Source organism: Plecotus auritus (genome assembly GCF_963455305.1).
Source record: "Plecotus auritus genome assembly, chromosome: 7".
Taxonomy (NCBI): Eukaryota; Metazoa; Chordata; class Mammalia; order Chiroptera; family Vespertilionidae; genus Plecotus; species Plecotus auritus.
The window spans coordinates 136,503,456-136,523,146 of NC_137774.1; the positions used below are offsets into that span (position 1 = coordinate 136,503,456).

Below are 19,691 nucleotides of genomic sequence, written 5' to 3' on the forward strand. Positions count from 1 at the left end.
AACTTACTTTAAAATCAGTTTTTATTTTTATTATAAATCTACTATCTTTATCCATTTTGCTTTACTCTCGAATAAGTGTCATAAATTCCTTTCTATAAAGCCAATGAGCTTATAAGACCTACAGATAGGGACTTGAATAAAGGAAGCTGTTCTCTGAGTGCACTGACTCTGGGGCCTCCAGGGAGGTTCCAGTGCCTTGCCTGGGCCAACCTGGGGGACTTTGGAGAAGGCTAGCTTCAATTTTTCTTATGTCCTTTGATTAGCAATATACTTGGAATTTTGGAAAGTTCCTGATCAGTTAGGGTTTCAAGTGTAAGTCCTTATTAAAATTGCTGTAAGACTTAAAATCTTACAAACTAAAGAGCACTTTTATTTTATGTCTGAACTCTTTGTTTCACACAGTTTTATTTTTAAATTTATTTTTACTTTTCAATTATAGTTGACATACAATATTATATTAGTTTCAGGTATACACATCAGTGATTAGACATTATAAAACTTACTAAGTGATCTTCCTGAAAAATCTCATACCCACCTGATACTATATATAGTTATTAGAATATTATTGACTATATTCCCTATACTGTACCTTACACCCCCATGACTATACTATAACTACTAATTTATACTTCTAAATCCCTTCACCCTTTCACCCACCCCCTCAATCCCCCTCCCATCTGGCAATCATCAAAATGTTCTCTATCTATGAATCTGTTTCTGTTCTGCTTGTTCATTTATTTTTATTTTTAGATTCAATTGTTGATAGATATGTATTTATTGCCATTTTATTGGTCATATTTTTTATCTTTTTTTCTTCTTCTTCTTCTTAAAGAAGATCATTTAACATTTCATGTACTACTGGTTTGGTGGCGATGAACTCCTTTGGCTTTTCTTGTCTTGGAAGCTCTTTATCTGACCTTCAATTCTAAAGGATAACCTTGCTGGGTAGAGTACTCTTTGTTGTAGGTCCTTGCTTTTCATCGCTTTGAGTATTTCTTTTTTTTTTTTAAACTCTGTTTTTTGTTTTGTTTCGTTTTTAAATATATTTTATTGATTTTTTTTACAGAGAGGAAGGGAGAGGGATTGAGTTAGAAACATTGATGAGAGAGAAACATTGATCAGCTGCCTCCTGCACACCTCCTACTGGGGATGTGCCTGCAACCAAGGTACATGCCCTTGACCGGAATCGAACCTGGGGGACCCTTCAGTCCACAGGCTGACGCTCTATCCACCGAGCCAAACCGGCTAGGGCACTTTATTTCTTGATACTCTCTTCTGGCCTGCAAAGTTTCTGTTAAGAAATCACCTGACAGTCTTATGGGAGCTTCCTTGAGTATATCACTCATGGAGGTGGTAGCGTTGTAATTCGGCATGGTCTGAAGCTGTCCACTGAGTGCACTGACTCTGGGGCCTCCAGGGAGGTTCTGGTGCCTTGCCTAGGCCCACCTGGCATGAGCTACAGAGTTATCTGCAGATGGCTGCTAACTTGTTTTGGGTTTGGAGGTACCCAGGAGAGGCCAAGCTCTGAGCCAAGGCAGGCTGCAGCTAGTGCCAGGCCTGGGGCCACTTAGCAAGAGATATGGGGTACACTGAGGCCAGCTGCTGCTTGTTTGAAAGATTTTAGGAAAGTCTGTCCTCTGAGGCAAGAGAGGACAGTTGTATGGAAAAGCCACTGGAAATGGCTTGGATAAGTCCCCAAGTTGGATAGGGCAGAGTCTCAAGGAATCACCAGAATGGAGCGAAAAATGTGAGCCAAATTGATGAAGACTCAGACTTGGCACCCGTCTGTCGGCTTTGTTGGGAAAGGGCTCAGCAAAGGAACAGTGGCCTCTGCCAGCACTTTTGTCTGGGAGAAAGCTTCTCCCCCAGCTCTTGCACTGATGCCAGACAATTTAGTTACTCCCCGTATGTCCCTGGTTCCTTTCAAGCTGCTGCCCCAATGAGGTAGCTCAGAGGGAGTGAGTCCAAATAAGTTAATGAGTGGGCCCTTTAAGAGGAGCTGCCTAGGACTCCAGCAGCATCCATATCACTCAGTCAATCCCCGCTGGTTTTTACAACCCTAAGTTATGGAGACTTCTTTTCTCAGCTCTGGAACCCTGGGCTAGAGGTCTGGTATGGGGCTGGCATCCCTCACTCCTCAGGGGGGGACCTTTGTAGCCAAGATATCCCTCCCAATTAAAAACTGCCACACCAGCCTGTTCCATGCCTCCACCCCTCCTACTGGTCTCTATGGGGCCTCTTTAATTCCCTAGTTGTGGAACTTCCATTCAGCTAAATTTCAGGCAGTTCTGAATTATGGTTGTTCTAAAGATTAGTTGTATTTTTTATATGGTTGTGGGAGGATTTGAGTACCGTGTTTACCTACGCTGCCATTTTGTCTGAAGCCTCTGTTTCACATATTTTTAAATGTGATATTGTTAACTTAGTTTTTCTCTATTTTCTTGCATTTTATGCTATCAGTTGTTTGTTAATCTTATTTCTTCTTTCTGTTTCTTACACTTACATCTACTTTATTTTTTTTTACAGCACTTACATCTACTTTAATACCCAGTATACTTGGAGTTTAGCAGCAACAACTCTAAACTGTGACAGAAGAAACAGATATCTATATTACTGCTTTCCTTAAAACAGCTGCTCTTAATGGGTGGTCCCTAAGTATCCCTGACACTATTTCAAGGGGTCTATGAAGTCAGAACTATTTTTTAAGAATACTAAAATGTTATTTGCCCTTTTTTGCTCTCATTCTCTCATGAGTGTATAATGGAATTTTATATTGGCCACATAGTGTGTGATGACATCATCACTCTAATAGCTAATGGAATGTGTGCTTGGGTATTCTTGTGTTTTAAATTTTTTTCAGTTTTATTTTCTAAACAGTAAATATTGATAGATATAACCCATATAAACAAAAGCTCTTTGGGTCTCTCAGTAATTTTTAGGAGTATAAGAAAGTCCTGAGAACAAAAAGGTTGAGAACAGCTGGAAACAAGGTGTCACAGGATGTCCTGAAGGTGGTAACTGTGGAATATAATAAAAAAACAGAGGTGTGGGTGAGCCATTTCCTCCCACTTAGTCCTCACCCCTGAGAGATTTGGTTTGGGGGAGGCACATGGGTTAATGCTTGTCTGAGTAGTCCCTCTGGACTTGAAAATGCTTAGTACAATTACAGTAATTACTTGTTGAACTGAATTTTCAGGTTAGCTCAGGCATAATTATTCACAAAACAATCTCACTCTTCTGAAATTAAGGGAACTTGAGTGGAACTTCCAAATTTTACTTCTTTATACACTTTTCCACTGTAAACAGGTAACCAAACTTCAAACTTAAAGAATGGTGTTTCTCCTCGGCCACCAATCACTAGCTTCCAAGTAAAGGACCAGTAGATATCCGGATAGACTACCCAAGTTTTGTTTCTCTTTTATTTAGCAATTTTGACTCACAATTGCTAAATAATGATCTGAATATAAATGTGGGTATAAATGTGGATAACCACACTGCCACCTCCTTAGAAAGGCAATGCATTTACAAAGACAGAATCTTGTGTACTTCGTGGTGGTCAAATTTAAATTGAGACAAAGTATCTTTAAAGTACAAATGACTGTTTTTAAAAAAACTTTTTACTCTGTTTGTATTTTTTTGTCCCTTCTGTTTCTTACTATAGGGTATCCATAGAATCATTTAAGCATGGTGTCCTGAGAGAACAACTGGCTAACTTGGCCATGAGACAGAAGAGCCTTTTAGCTGTGGCAAAAAAACAGAGAAAAATAAGCCAGAAAATTCAAAACTATAAGAATGTTACCTCTGTGTCTGGTCTTAGTTTGAGGAAACTGCCATCCAGCTCAGAGATCCCTTGTGAAAAGGACAGCCAAGAGCTTACCAGCCTGGAAAATTCAGTGCAGCCCCTGGCGGGTTCATTTTCTCCTGCCAGCTCTGTTTGTGAAAGCACACAGGAGTCACAGTTGTCTCTGGAAACATGGAACGACAGCCAAAATACCAACACTTGTCTAAATTTAGGGACAGTGAGAAGGGAAGAATTTTCTGGAATTAAGTTGAATTCTAGACGAAATGTCAGTGACTGTTCCTTGGATGAGTTTTCAAAATCCAGACCTTCAGATGGCACTAAAAAGATTAAGTTACCTGTTGCTTTTATTGCTCAAGCAGAATATTTACAAAAAGAAAATGATCTTACAGAACATACAACCAAAGGTCATGACTCCTATAGTCCTTCTGCACTAACTGGCCCATTAAATACTTCAGAAACCACAAGTGTACTTGTCCCAAATGATGCCCATCCATCAACTGTTATTTGTGGTCAGACTCTTTCCAATTATGATCCAAAAAGAGGAAACAAGAAAACAGCTTCCCAGCAACCACCTAGGGGGGCATCAGAAACCCTGACACATCAAGATATTGATGATTTAGGCAGTGATATGGGGCATCAGATGAAACCATATCTTAAAAATTCAGCTTTTGCTGTTCCACATGCAAATGACAGTCAGAGCACCTCCTCCTCTGGGTCTGGCCCTCAGCATACTGCAAAAAAGCCTTTAAAGAACAGCATAGCTCCTAAAAAGAAGCGTATGCAGATAAAGGATCTGATAGCTCTAGGAAGAATTAATCCAGGAAATAACATTTTGGAATTCAAAACACAGGTATCCTTTTTTTTTCTCTAAAATGATCTAAATTTTAAAAGTGAATAAATTTTGCTGTTGCATAGTATAGGCATTTACCTCCAACTAGTGAAATGGGGTTTGGCTGGGCTTCTTGAATGGAGAGACCACAACCATTGTATTCTTAGCAAATGAAATCATGCTTCTAGATTTCCCTGTACATTTTAGTCACAAGTATCTTTGGGCTCTCAGACTGAAATTATATTGCACCAAGAAGGATTTAAGAGCAACATAAAAATAGTAAGCTGGAGCTGGCTTTGATTTCAAAATTTTGGAAACTACCAGTGTACTGCTGAAGCTTCCCCTGATAAGAGATAAGTATAAATTCATCTTCCATAGAAACTTAGTTTGTTGTTTTTCTGTGTGTTTTTTCTTTAATCCTTATCCCAGGATATTTTTTCCATTGTTTGTTTATTTTTAGAGAGAGAGTGGAGAGGAGGGAGGGAGGGAGAGAGAGACAGAAAGAGAGAGAGAGAGAGAGACATCGATTGGTTGCCTCCTTCATACCCCGACTGGGGCTGGATATTGAACCTGCAACTGAGGTACGTGCCCTTGACCAGGAATCAAATCTGCAACCCTTTGGTCAAAAGGCGGGCGCTCTAACCACTGAGCAACTAGCCAGGGCTCAGTTTGTTTTTACAAAAAAAAGTGACTTGGAGTTTGCGTAAATCGGACCCACTTAAAACAATATCACATATGCATAAAAGTAAAGGAGGGGAAAAACGATTCTGCTAGAAATGCTGACAAAAGAGACTTCCTCTCCTCCCTCCCCACATTCACTTTTTCAAAGGAATTCAGAGTGGCAAAGATTGCAGAGCCCAGGAATGCTTCCTTTCTTATGGACCATGCAACAGATATCAATCCAGGCTAACTGGAATTTAATCTGAATGACCTATGTTTCCAACCCTTTCCATCTCTGGGTAATTAGGCTTTTCCTAGTTAGTAAGCTTTACTTATAAATTAGGAGCAGGAAAAAAAAAAAGATTTTGAAGCTTCAAACTATAATTTAAAGACCAAATTAGTAGCTTGATCTCAGATTCCTTGATGTTCCTATTTGCTTGCCTGTCAACCAGTTTATTGCTAAGTAGTACCTACCTCAGATTAGCCAGAGCAAATTACATTTTATTTAGTAAATTAATTACATTAACTCATATTTTGACAGTTGTGGTTACGTCTCTGGATTAGCTACAATTAAATTTTAATACAACTTTTCATATTAATAGTTATTAAGATGTAATTGACACATACAATACACATATTTAAAGTATACAATTTGACAAGTTTTGACATATGTATACACCTATGTAGCCATGACCACAAGCAATATACATCAATCCCCAAAACTTCTTTGTGTCCTTTTGTACACCTCCTTCATCTGCTCCCTTCCCATGCCACTGTCTAGACAATTATTGGTCTGCTTTCTGTCCCTATACATTAGTTTGCATTTCTAAAAATGCTGTATAAGTGGAATTATACCATATGTATTTATTTTTGCCTGACTTCTTTCTTGAGCATAATTATTTGAAATTCATCCTTGTTGTTTGCATTATCTCTGTATTTTCTCTCTCTTTTTTTTTTTTTTACTTTCAACCCCTGGAGTAGTTTGTTTATTTTTATTGCCGAGTATTAGTTCATTATATGTATATACTACAGTTTATTAATTCATCTGTGGTAGACATTTAGATTGTTTCCAATTGTTGGTTGTTACAAATAAGGCTACTACGAACATTGACATACAGTTTTGGTCTGACATAGACTTTCATTATTTCTTGAGTAAATACTTGAGAAGGGAGTGGCAAAATTATATATGGTAAGTGTATATTTAACATTTTTAAGAAATTGCCAAAGTTTGTAACATTTTACATTCCCACTAGCTATCAATGAGAGTTATAGTTCCTTAGCCAATACTTAGTATGATCAGTCTTTTAACTTTAGCCATGCTAACATATAGTGTAAATATGTATATTTAGTAGTACATGTGTTGTGATTTTTTTTTTTATTGATTTTTTACAGAGAGGAAGAGAGAGGGATAGAGAGCTAGAAACATCGATGAGAGAGAAACATCGATCAGCTGCCTCCTGCACACCTCCCACTGGGGATGTGCCCGCAACCAAGGTACATGCCCTTGACCGGAATCGAACCCGGGACCCTTCAGTCTGCAGGCTGACGCTCTATCCCCTGAGCCAAACCGGTTTCGGCCATGTGTTGTGATTTTAATTTACATTTCTTAATGATTAGTTATGGTATCTTTTCATGTGCTATTTGCCTTCATATTTATTCCTAAATGAAATATCTGTTCAAATCTTCTGTTCATTTTTATTGTTTTCCTATTGAGTTTTAAGGATTTTTAAACCATTGTTTTTATATATTTTGTCTGTTTTTTGGTTGCGTCAGGTGTTAGGGTAAATCTGGTCCCTGTTACTTCATGGCCAGAAGCAGAAGTTCACATATGTCATTAATTTTTTAATATTAACTTTTTTTTTTTCTTCAGGAGACTACCCACAAAGCCAGTGTTTTATTGAGTGGTAAAATTAAGGGAGAAAATGGTCAGATTTATCAAAATCCAGTCACCTGGCTCAAGGATCTTCTAGGAGGTGACAGTCATGTGACCTGGAATTATGCTTGGAGTAAGGTGGGTCATCTTTCACTTCATGCTCAAATGGAAAGATACTTTTTTTAAAAATGATAAAACTACTTACTTTTTTTTTTCTTTTAAAGAAATCTGCACGTTCTGCAAGTTCATTTTTGTCCCTAGGTGTCCCTTCTGCAATATGCTACATGCTTTCTCCCACAATTTCTATTTGCCAGAATTCCCCAGGGGCAAGGGCCTTCTTCCTTGCTCCTCACTTTGTCTCAGAAATTTGAATGCCCCCAATTTTCTTGACCCCAAGTGATTTCAGGTCCTTGTGACTCCATGTAGAAAATTTGGAACCACTGTTGACTTTAATAATTTATTAATATGTTATCAGCATTCTGACAGAATCTTCTCCTAAAGACAGAAGGAACCAGCAAGGGTCCTAAGACCCACAGAAGTTATGGTGCATTTTTATGTTTGAACATAGTTTTATCTATGAATTGCTAGTTCCCCCAAAAAGAAATATTTCTTTTCATTCATACTTCCCAGACTTAGTAGCCTCCCCCTCAGTTCTGTCTTCTGACTTACAAGCCCAGTCTGACCACCAATTTGAAGACTGTTAATGACTGACACCCTTGAGGTCCAATGACCAGCCACCTCCAGATGTCTATGGCACCACTTAAGGGAACAGTCTTGCAATGATTCACCCAGGCAATGTGAAAATTAGACATCCACCATTACCGTTTAACAGAACTGCAGATATCTTCAGCCTCCATTCACTATTACAGTAAGCCTCAGTCCAGCACTAATAAGAGGCATAGTTTCCTCTTTTTTTGTCCAAGCCCTGCTCACCCTTTCTCATAACCCCTGCTCTTGGTCTGTGTCCCTAAACACAGCATTCTGGTCTCCTAGATCTTTGTGGCAATTGGCCATCTGCTTTCAATTCACTTTGCCCAGTCCTTTCCATGGACTCATAAATCATATTTACATATTAGTAATTAACACTTAACCCATGGAAATTCCTTTTTTTACAACGTTTCTTAAACTTATGATAGATTATATTATTTTGCTGAAACTGAATCTATGCTCACAGTATAAATATGGTACTGATTGCTATAGCTTAGGTTCTTTTGAGCTTGATATATCTCTGTTACAGTGTGCCTACTGATGACTTAAGTCTCCTACTCTTTTTCTCTACTAGAACTACTGCATCTCCGCTTTTGAATAACTGGCTGTGACATCATTTAGCCCTCACTCTGTACCTCATTTACATACCACATTGCTTCTGATCTTTTCTCATTAGCCATGTCAATTAGGGTTGTATTGTTTAACATCTATGTGATAGTGAAGCCAAATGCAAATGTGGACATCAATATTAGTGCAAATCTTGGATATAAGATACTCATACAGATTATCTGAACAGGATTACATTTTTAAAAAGTTGTTCTAAAAACAGGAACAGTTTTAACAATTTCTATAGGCCATGCATGTACTTCCAGTAAATACTCTAGGCTGAGAAACTCTACTCCAGTGAGTTTATTTTAAAAGCCTCTTTTAAACTTCACCACAAAAATTGCCTCTACCTCCTCTTGTCTTGGAGTAACTCCTGAATTCATAGTCACTTCTTGATGAAGGGAACTTTTGTTACATTGGTAAATGTGAACATTTCAACTGACTAGTCTTAAGAATGTTGGTGAGGCTATGGGACCAGGAATAGTTGGTTGTCAGGCAAGAAATGCCATAAAACTAGGTCTTGTCCTGCATCAGACAGAATGACAGAGCCACAAGACTAAGAGATGACTCATACTTCCTACCCAAGCAGCTGGGCCTAGCCACAGGAATCCTGCGTACTCCCATTGGGCATCACTATTTGCTGTCACTGACAGTCTCCTGGCTATTAGCCATCATCCTGATGTGGCAGAGTGATCTCTCTCTCTGTGGGAGACAGGGGACCATGCTTGTTCCTGATACCACCCTTGGTAAGTTATATGATGTGGGCAACAGTTTTCAATCCTGTCTACACATTAGAATCACTTGGGGAGCTTTTAAATCTACCAGTGCCTTGTGGACTCCAGGCCCTTAGCTTCTGATCTAATAGTCTGAGTTAAAGACCAAGTAGTAATATTTTTTAAAAGGTTTCCAGGCAATTCTAATGTGCAGCCTGGAGTGAGACTCGCTGATCTAGGTCAAATCATTTAACCTTTCTGAACCTGTTTTCTTATGTATAAAATAAATAATAATGCCAATGGTCTCTAAAGATCCTTCCAACATGGAGATGCTAGGACTTGCATAGCACTGTGGTTTATAAAACACTTTTATGTATATTCTTTCACAAACCCCTAAGAAGTCAGAAGATAGACTATAATCTTTATTCGTGGATATGAAAACAGTATTGCTTGTGGTTAGTGACCTGATTAGCCTCAAGACCAGTAAGTGCCAGAACTGGACTAGAACCTGATCTTCTGATTCCCTATGCACTGTTTTCTACATTTACAACAATATCACACACAAGGGAGGCCCACTTCCTTTCCCTGGAAATAGCTTGCCCTGAACTCAGAATCATTCAGTAGCCTTTATGAATTTCTGCAAAGATTTATTCTTGTGCTGCAAAAATGGCCCACTTCCACAGGGAAAATGCCTTTCTGTGACACAGTTGCAGTATGAAAATCATAAGAATGGCAATGACAGTTCAAGCCCAGGACTAGACTTATGCAGATAAAAAGTAAGCTGCCGTTTGGGCCGTGACTCAAGGAGCACTGACAGATCTCTTTTGCAAACACACTTCCCATTGTGATGCTTCCCTGTCTGAATTCTACCCTCATAAATGTACTCCTTTGGATATAGCATTGACTTTTCTCTATGGTTTCCCCCTCACCCTACACACTTCCTAAAAAAATTTCTCACACTACTATGATTAGGAATATCAAGATATGGAGAAGTTGGGGTAGGAATACAGAAAGTGATGGAAATTGTTTATCTGGACCAACAGCCTCATTCAGTCCATTAATTATACTCCCAGTGTGTCATAACTTAAACCTCCTGTGAGTCCAGCTTCTACTCAGGAGGAGATGGTTAGAGATATGGGCCCCTTTAAAATACAAGTATCTAGCCTTGGTGGGTGTGGCTCCGTTGGTTGGAGCATTGTCACATACACCAAAAGGTTTCAGGTTTGATTCCCAGTCAGGGAACATACCTAGGTTACAGATTTGATCCCCAGCACATACAGCAGGCAACCGATGAATATTTTGCTTTCCCTCTCTCCCTTCCTCTCACTAAATAAACATATCCTCCAGTGAGGATTAAAAAGATTAAAATACAAATATCTGAGGTATGAATCCTAAAGACATAAATAATGTGAAAGGCCTGCTGCACTTACCTTGCCTCTAACTGCATAGGGTATCTGGGGGAAGTGGAAAGAGAGGCTTCAGGATGGTGAGGAGGTGAGGAAGATATCTTTCATCGTTTCCCCAGGATCAGCTCTTGCAAAGCAGTTATTACAATTACACTTTGATACTCTTTTCTGTCTTGTCTTTTGAATTCCTTAGAAATATTTTAATATTCTTAGCCCAAATGTGTTTTTATCTTGCAACGAACTTAAAGAAATGAACTTTGCCTTTTTACTCCCCCTAAGATGGAAAACAATTTTTCTTTTCTCTTTCATCCTCTTGGAGTAGTGAAAGGTTGTTAAGACTTGCTTCTTAAAACTTAGAATGAAATTAAAACAGTCATTTGATCATCTGTGAACAGATTCTCATTAGTCATACCAATAACTTTTTTTCTGAAGATCTGCGAAAAAATGGACTGGTACTTTCAAATAAAATGCAGTCCCAGCAGGGAAACAAATTCTTGGACACCTCTTTAATATTCAAAGGCAGGTTATGTTTTATATTCTTTTCTTGATGCATGTTAATACATAAGGTGTAGAGAAACATTTGTTACTGCGGTTAATGACAGTTGATACCATACTTTATTTTTCAGAGACCCAACCAAAATAAAGTTAGTTGATCATTTCACTTGGCTCATTCACTACATTTTCAGAATAGTGGCTGCCTGAATTGTCCATCCACCCCAAACACCTGCATGCACACTTCATATACCCCACTTCTTTCCTAAATATGATATTAGGGCATCGGCATAGACTGGTTTCTGAGGAATAATGGATCTCTGCTCTGAAAGCTTCAGGGAAAGCACCTGTGGCCTCAGGGTGAAGCACCCTTTTAGCACTACCTTTTAGAAAAGTAAGAACACAGCAACTTACAGAATACACCTTACCCAGAGCTACTACTCTCTTACTTGTCCTCGTCTGGGGGAAGGTTGCTTCCCATCAGGTACCCTTCATCAAAATGGGCTTTGGATAGTGAAGTTGCTGAGATTGCTGGAAATTATGTAGCCCAAAATCCTACGAACCTAGTCTCTGTCAGGGCAGGCATATGAGGTAGAATTGCATCTAATGAGATTTAGTCCAGGAATCAGTTTGTCATAGGCAGATGTACTTCATTATTTTTCTACTAGAGGCCTGGTGCACGAAATTCGTGCACTCGGGTGGGGGGCGTCCCTCAGCCCGGATTGTGGGAGGACACGGGCCAGCCAGAGAAACCGCACTGGTGCACGATCAGGGCCGGGGAGGGACACGGAGGTTGGCCAGCCAGGTCGGGACCGCAGGAGGACTCCAGGGTGTGTCTGGCCCGTCTCTCTCAGTCCTGATCGGCCAGACCCCAGCAGCAAGCTAATTTACTGGTCAGAGCGTCTGCGCCCTGGTGGTCAGTGCCCATCATAGTGACTGGTTGACTGGTTGACTGTCTGCCCCATAGTGGTCAGTGCACGTCATAGCGAGCAGTTGAGTGGCCTTAGCATATCATTAGCATATTATGCTTTGGTTGGTTGAATGGCCAACCATATGACTGGACACTTGGCATATTAGGCTTTTATTATATAGAATAGTACAGTAAATACACAAAGCAGTAGCATAGTCATTTATTATCATTATCAAGTAGTATGTAATGCACATAATTGTATGTGCTGTACTTTTACACTGCTGGCAGGACAGTAGATTTGTTTACACCAGCATCACTACAAACACATGAGCAGTGTGTTGCACTGTGACATTAGGAAGGGGTGGCTTTATCCTACTGGAGCACAGGAACTAATGTGAGATGGACAGATTCCAGAAGTGACCTAGTGCCTGCTCATTTAGAGATCTATTTATTACTATCCTTATTCAACAAATCACTCTATCTTGTGGAAAATAGATTTTAAATTCTGGATTTGTTGTTGCTGTTAACAACTGATAGTCAATTTATTTAAACAGTTGATTTAAGCACCTGCAATGGCGACTGCAGACTCCAACTCCTGGTTCAATATGATGGAAGGAATCTGTTTAACAATCTCAGAAGAGCTGCGCAGGTCAATGAAGTTACTGTGGATCCTTGTCTGAAACTGATCCCAAGTTTTAGACCCCTCCCCACTGGGGGTTTTTTGTAGTGATTCTCTGAGTTTGGTAGGCATCTGACCTGGTCCTTTCACTTTGGGATTCTTTTCTTTGCACCCCTGGTCAAGTCAGCATACAGCTTCTCCAACCATTTTATATTGTGGCTGATTAGAGTAATTGTAATTCGGTGAATTGCCACCTCTGGTTCCATGGTTCCACGGGTTTTTTCTGGTACCTTTAAAAGCCATGGCTGTGGCTCAGCTTCCTGATCAACTTGTTTCTTGGTGAGTCAGGAGCAGGAGCGGGCGGGACAGAGCTCTGCTGCAGCCATAACCTCATCTTCCTCAAAGAGTTCAGTGGATTTTCTTAAAGCTGTATGTGGTATGTTTAAAATCTCTAAGGCTACTAAATTATAATTTTATTATATTACTAGAGTCCAGTGCACAAAATTCATGCATGGGTTGGGTCCCTAGGCCTGGCCAGTGATCAGGGCCAATCAGATTCCCCGCCTCCCTGCCTCCTCCTTCCCTCGCTCCCTCAGCACTCCGCTGCCGCCGCTGGTCACCCGCCATGTTCTACGCTGCCCCATGGTGGTCAGCGCACATCATAGCAAGCGATAGAACTCCTGGTCTCCTGGTCAAACTCCCGAGGGAACACTTTTCATATTAGCCTTTTATATATAGAGATAATACTAGTGGCCCAATGCATGAATTTGTGCATGTTGAAAGGAAATTAATTAAGAGAAATATTTTAATATCGTTATTTGATCTTTCTCTATATTAGAAATGTCAACCAAATTCATGATTGACAATGACAGATCGAAACACGCATGCGATTGGCACCAGCGAGAGCTTTATATGTATGGTGCATGTGCAAGTCAACTTAGCCTTTTATATATATAGAATAAACTTGCTTAATTAGACCTGCTTTCTGATGTAGCTAAACTTTTTTCAGCCCAGTGATGCACCCCACCTTCTCTTTCAGGTCATTGTCAGCAACACAGCAGTAAATATCAACACGAAGCAGATTATTATTGTAGATCATGCAGGGAGAACAAAGGCTAAAATATTTAACTGCAGCAGTGTTTGACTATATTCTGCACAGTGAGAAAACCTGAAGTCATTTTCAGCATCCACCATTTCTTCTTTTCAGTCGGGTCAAGTTTCTAAGCTTTCTAAATCTCTGTTTTCCAGCTAATGAAAAGAAAATAGGGTTCTACTGAATCTCCTATCTACCTACTCCAGGACTTCTGTGAGGATCAAATGAGATGAGGCACAGGAAAATTCTTCACAGACATTTGGTTAAAGTGTGAAATGTTTGTACCTGGCTATAAAGCAAGTTGTGTTCCTGGGCTGAAGAAACTGCTAGGAGGCTAGTTGCTAGGGAGAGGAAGCCTGGCCTTGCTACGTGACGTCATTACTTGGTGCCCACAGCCACCATTTCCAGGCTGGGCTGGGCTGTGGGCCGCATTTTGTGCCATGGGATCTCGGCAGTATCAGCTGTGATTTGGTGGGCTGTCGCTCTGGGGTGGTGGCAGGGCCTGTGTTCCACTTGGGGGAAGCCGAGTGTTGCTTTGTTGGTGCCATTTCTCTGTAAATGGCAAGTGTGCGTCACAGCAGCTACTGTGTTGGGCGTCTGCCCCCTGGTGGTCAGTGTGCATCATAGCGACTGGTTGGACAGTTGGAAGGACACTTAGCATATTAGCCTTTTATATATATAGACTAGAAGCCCGATGCACAAAGATTCGTGCTAGAATGGGCTTTCCTTTCCCTGGCTGCCAGCACCGCCTTTCCACTCCGGCCCCAGAGCCGCCTCTTTCTGCTCCAGGAGCCGCCTCTCTCCGCTTGGGAGCTCCCTCTTTCCGCTCCAGCCCCACTTTCCCACGCTGCCCAGAGGCCCTGAGAGACCAGGGGTGGGGCAGAACGCCTGCATCGTCGCTATGGCGTCTGTGTATGCAAATTAACCACCATTTTCGTTGGGTTAATTTGCATATCACTCCTGATTGGCTGGTGGCATAGCGGAGGTACGGTCAATTTACATGTTTGTCTATTATTAGGTAAGATTACCCCCAACTGACAAAAATGTACTTTAAATCTGAGATATAGGGTCGGTTGGCTGGTTAGCTCAGTTGGTTAGAGCGTGGTGCTGATAAATCTGAGATACAGGTGAAAACATACTGAGCCTCCACATTGATGAGTATATAAGATGTATTGTATATTGTCAGGGCATAATATGAACAAAATCCATTGTTTCTAATTTTAGTTGTTTGGAGAACTGACAGATGGCATTTGGTGCCTTGCCCTTCTTCCAATGCCAGTGAGGAGGGGTCAGCACACTGAGTAGCCAGGTCTGTTTCATTCCCATTATCAGGCTTCTTTTGGTCATGGGACTGAGCCCAAAGGGTGCCTAACCCTGCCAGATTCCCTAGGTGCTCCTCACTCTGTTCAGTAACAGGCATTTATGGAAGATTTGGTAGACAGTATGCCAAATGATTTTCATATGTTATCTCTTTTAATCCTCACTACAACTTAATAAGCCAAAGGTGCTTGTTTTATAAATGTACAAACAGACTTAGAATTTAAGAAACTTGCTTAAGTGCTAGGACTTCAGAGTCCCCCTTCCCCCTCCCCCCCAGTTTTGGCAGGAACTATGTGAAGTACTAGAGTATAAAAATGAATATGACACAGACCCTGTCTTCAAGGAGCTTATAGTTTAATGGAAACAGATACATTAACACATAATTTCATTTAAATGTGATAAGTGCCTTGACAGAAATATGAGCACAGAAGGTATGTGAGCCTAGAGGAGGGTCATTACTTGAATTAAAGGTTTAGGAAGGCATCTTGGAGGAAGTGGTATTCAAGTTAAGACTTGATGGTTTAGCTACAGTGAACCTAGCTTCTGGGGTATATTATCAGACTGCCCTAGAACTAAGAGTGGAGGACCCAAAGACAGGCCCAGAATATTTCCGGTAGGTGTTTGCCAGTTCACCCCAGCCCAGCCCATTCATTGTAGATATTTCTAAGCTCTAACCCAGGGGTGGGCAAACTTTTTGATTCGAGGGCCACAATGGGTTCTTAAACTGGACCGGAGGGCCGGAACAAAAGCATGGATGGAGTGTTTGTGTGAACTAATATAAATTCAAAGTAAAGGAGCGGAGGGGAGAGCAAGAGAACCCTCCGCTCTTTCGGCTCCGCGGGCCAGATAGAACAGCCAAACAGGCTGGATCTGGCCCGCGGGCCGTAGTTTGCCCACGGCTGCTCTAACCTTTTGGAGTGATAAACAGTAGCTAAGTTCACAAACAAACCCAAACAAAAAACTTGGATGTATAGACCCAAATGTTGTTAATCTAATCAGTTAAGTATCTGATTTCTTGAAAAGTACCATTTTTAAAAGTTTTAAAGTATCAAGTGCCAAATAAATGGTTGTTAAATAAGTGAATGGATAAGAGAAATAATGATATACAACAGGGGTCAACAAATATTTTCTGTGAAGGACCAGATAATAAATGTTTCAGTCTTCATGGGCATATAGTTTGTTGCAACTGCTTGATCCTGTTGCAGCACAAAAGCAACTGTAGATGTTAAGTGAACAAGTGGGTATCACTGTGCTCTAATAAAACTTTATTTACGTAAATAAGGTGGCAGCTCAAATTTGGTTTTGGGCTGCAGTTTACCGATTCATAATATATAACAGTCAATACTTTACCAAAGTTACAATTTGCTCCTTATAAAATGTACTAGGGGCCCAATGCACTAATTCATGCACCTTGAAAGGAACTGTGGACCGCGAGGCTGCAATAGACACAAGGGTGGGTCTGGGCCCATCCTCCACACCCCTGCCTGGCCCCTCCTGCCACGGCCCCTTGTCCTCTGTCTGCCAGCAGCCCCTCTCCTGCTGCCACTGCTCCCATGCACTGACAGCACTGGCCCTGTTCGCACCCGCTGATGGCGTGGAGCAATTGGGGCCGGTGCCAGCAGCGGGTGCAAGTGGGGCCAGCACCGTCATGGGTTTGAGCAGCGGCTGCTGCCCTGATCACCCCTCAGGAGCAGGGGGAGGTGGAGAAGCCCTCGGGGCGATCAGGGCCGTCAGCTGCCGCTCCACCCGCTGATGGCGCTGAGTGATCGAGACCAACGCTGGGCACTGGCAGCGGGTGCAAGCGGCACCTCCGGTGGTAGCTGCGGGTGTGAGTGGGGCCGGCACTGGCAGTATGTGCAAGTGCCAGGTGGGACCACAGCACGCGGGAGCAAAGAATTTTCAGTAACCACCAGAGCCTCACCCCAATGACAGCAGCCGGCGCCCCACCTTGGTCTGGTGCCCCGCTCACCTGCTCCACCATCCCGCTGCAGCCAATGCCCGCCATGTTCTGCACACGCCCCCTAGTGGTCAGTGCACATCATAGCTACCGGTTGTTCCACCATTTGGTCTATTTGCATATTAGCCTTTTATTATATAGGATAGTTTTTAAATTCTGTGCTTAATTATATGCAGGTAACATATCTGGGGAAGGAGCTTTTAAAGTGTGTTTCTGAAGAAGTACCCATACCTCCAGAACCAAACTTGGTACCTCAGCAACATCAACCTTGTCTTCCAGGTATGTGCAGACCCACACCCATTTCTTAGTTATGAGAACAACACACACAAACCTACTGGGAAAGCACTCCTTTTTCTTTCGGGTGAAATTCACATAATATTCAGATGACCATTTTTAAATGAACAAGTCATACACAGTGCATTTAGTACATACACAATGTTGTACAGTCACCACCTCTGTGTAGTTCCAACACTTTCATCACTCCAAAAGAAACCCCATACCATTCAGTAGTTACTCCCCGTTCTCCAGTTCCCCATCCCTGGGGTCTACCAGTCTGCTTTCTGTCTATATGGATTTACCTATTCTGAATGTATCATAGACTAGAAGGGATGGGGGAGGAGAAAGAGAGGGAGAGGAGAGAGAGAGAGAGAGAAACATCAAGGTGAGAGACACATCAATTGGTTGCCTCCTGCACACGCCTGGATTGGGATGGGGATAGAACCTGCAACCCAGGCACATGCCCCTGACAGGGGCAGGCCGACACTCTAGCTACTGAGCCATGCTATATCTTTTTGTGGAACAGCCAAACTGTTTTCTACAGCAACTGAACCATTTTACATTCCCAACTGCAATATACAAGGCTTCCAATTTCTCCATGTCCTCACCAATACTTGCTATTTTCTGTTTGTTTATAGCACTCCATTTTTAACCACAACTGATTCTAGGATAATTAAAGAAATGATACCCTCTGCTCACAATTTATTTCTCTTTTCTTTGGGTAGATTTTTTTTAATGTCATGATTTGGTTAGTTTTTCATATTTTCTAAAAATATACTAAAATAAATCTTTGCTTATTAGTGTAAACAAATATGATTTGTCTGATGAAATAAACCTTAGCCTGAGAAAACTGAAAAGAATGTAGTCTTAACCAATTAGCTGCAGATTTTGAAATGATCTTAAAGTGGCAGCACACATTTTTGGAAGACTTAACTAATGTTAAGTTACCCTTCTCTGCTATAGTATTCCCTCTTTCCGCCCCCCCCCCCCGCCCTCCCCCTCTCCCCGTCCCTGCCCTAGACTAGTTGGGGACAATGTAGATAGAGAAGAAGTACAAATCAGAAGATAATAATACTGAAATAACCAGAGACGTGAACCAAACAGGGATTACTATCACTGTTGTATCGTAAATCAGCAAATGAGATACAAGATGCCTTAATGAGCCAATTAATTAGGAGTCGTTTATTGTGCGTTGCCCAGAGGAAGATGTCTCTTCCAAATCACTGAGCCCTGTCACATAGGAAGTTTCTTATATTTATACCTTTTGAGCTTCTTTGTTTGCAGATATTACAAAGGGCTCTGTGTGAGTTATTGTTACAGACATTTGTAACCTTGAATACATAATGAGTTAGTACTTGGCATAAGAATATGAGAATTATTATAAGTATTAGTCCATATTAGTCTATTACATTGGATGGTTAGCTTGCAAGGTCAGACAGTAAAGTTTATCTTTTTTCTATTATTTGAACTAAAAGTCATTTTATAGAATAAGAGACTGTCTTAAAGTGACAGTTTATAATGACAGAGTTTACAGGACAAGGATTATCTAACAATGGCAGAGAATTTCAAACAGCAGTTTTTTATACAAGATGGAGGTTACTATGCTTCATCACCATGCCCCTAACCAGGGCGCTCTAGGGATTTTCCCTTCCTTACAACAAACCCCAATAATTCAAAGTACTTTCCTCTCCTAACTTGATACCTAATCCACCCTAACTTCTGAGGGTCCTCCTTTGTCTCCAAAACTGGTTTCAGAATAGGATGCATTTCCCCCAATTTTCTGAAGACAGCTTCAAAAGTGCTTTTTATATATTTTGGGAGAAACAGATTTGGTAAAACAGCAATTGTGGTGAAATTAAAAGCCTTAAGAAACGAAAAGGAGATCGTGTAGTAATTTATGGTATTTGGTTCCTAACCCTGACTGCAGATCTGTCTAATCAAATCTTGGCATAGAGTCCAGGAACCTGAATTTTTAAAAGTGATTTTTATGCAGTCAGCCTGACCTATTACTCTAAACCAGTGGTCGGCAAACTCATTAGTCAACAGAGCAGTTTGCCGACCACTGCTTTAAACCTATTACTTTGAATGACTAGTAGAATCTGATTACTTATCTTATCTAATAAAGAGGCAAAATGCAAATTGACCATCACTCCAACACACAAGATGGCTGCCACCATGTGGTCAAAGATGGCTGCCCCCATGTGGACACAAGATGGCCACCACAAGATGGCCGCCACAAGATGGCCAGCAGGGGAGGGCAGTTGTGGGTAATAAGGCCAGCAGGGGAGGGCAGTTAGGGGTGACCATGCCTGCAGGAGAGGGCAGTTAGGGGGAACAAGGCCTGCAGGGGAGGGCAGTTGGGGGTGACCGGGCAGCAGGGGAGGACAGTTAGGGGCAACCAGGCCTGCAGGAGAGGGCAGTTGGGGG

General features: G+C 41.3%; 1 protein-coding gene across 1 annotated transcript in view; it reads left to right on the plus strand.

Moving 5' to 3' along the window:
• ANKRD31 (ankyrin repeat domain 31) overlaps positions 1 to 19,691 on the plus strand; it is a 110,708-nt gene that overhangs the window by 86,663 nt on the left and 4,354 nt on the right. The window contains exons 20-22 of the mRNA XM_080677477.1: positions 3,662 to 4,652; positions 7,162 to 7,302; positions 17,165 to 17,267. Coding sequence (XP_080533603.1) covers positions 3,662 to 4,652; positions 7,162 to 7,302; positions 17,165 to 17,267 — 1,235 coding nt within the window. The remainder of the gene's footprint in view (positions 1 to 3,661; positions 4,653 to 7,161; positions 7,303 to 17,164; positions 17,268 to 19,691) is intronic.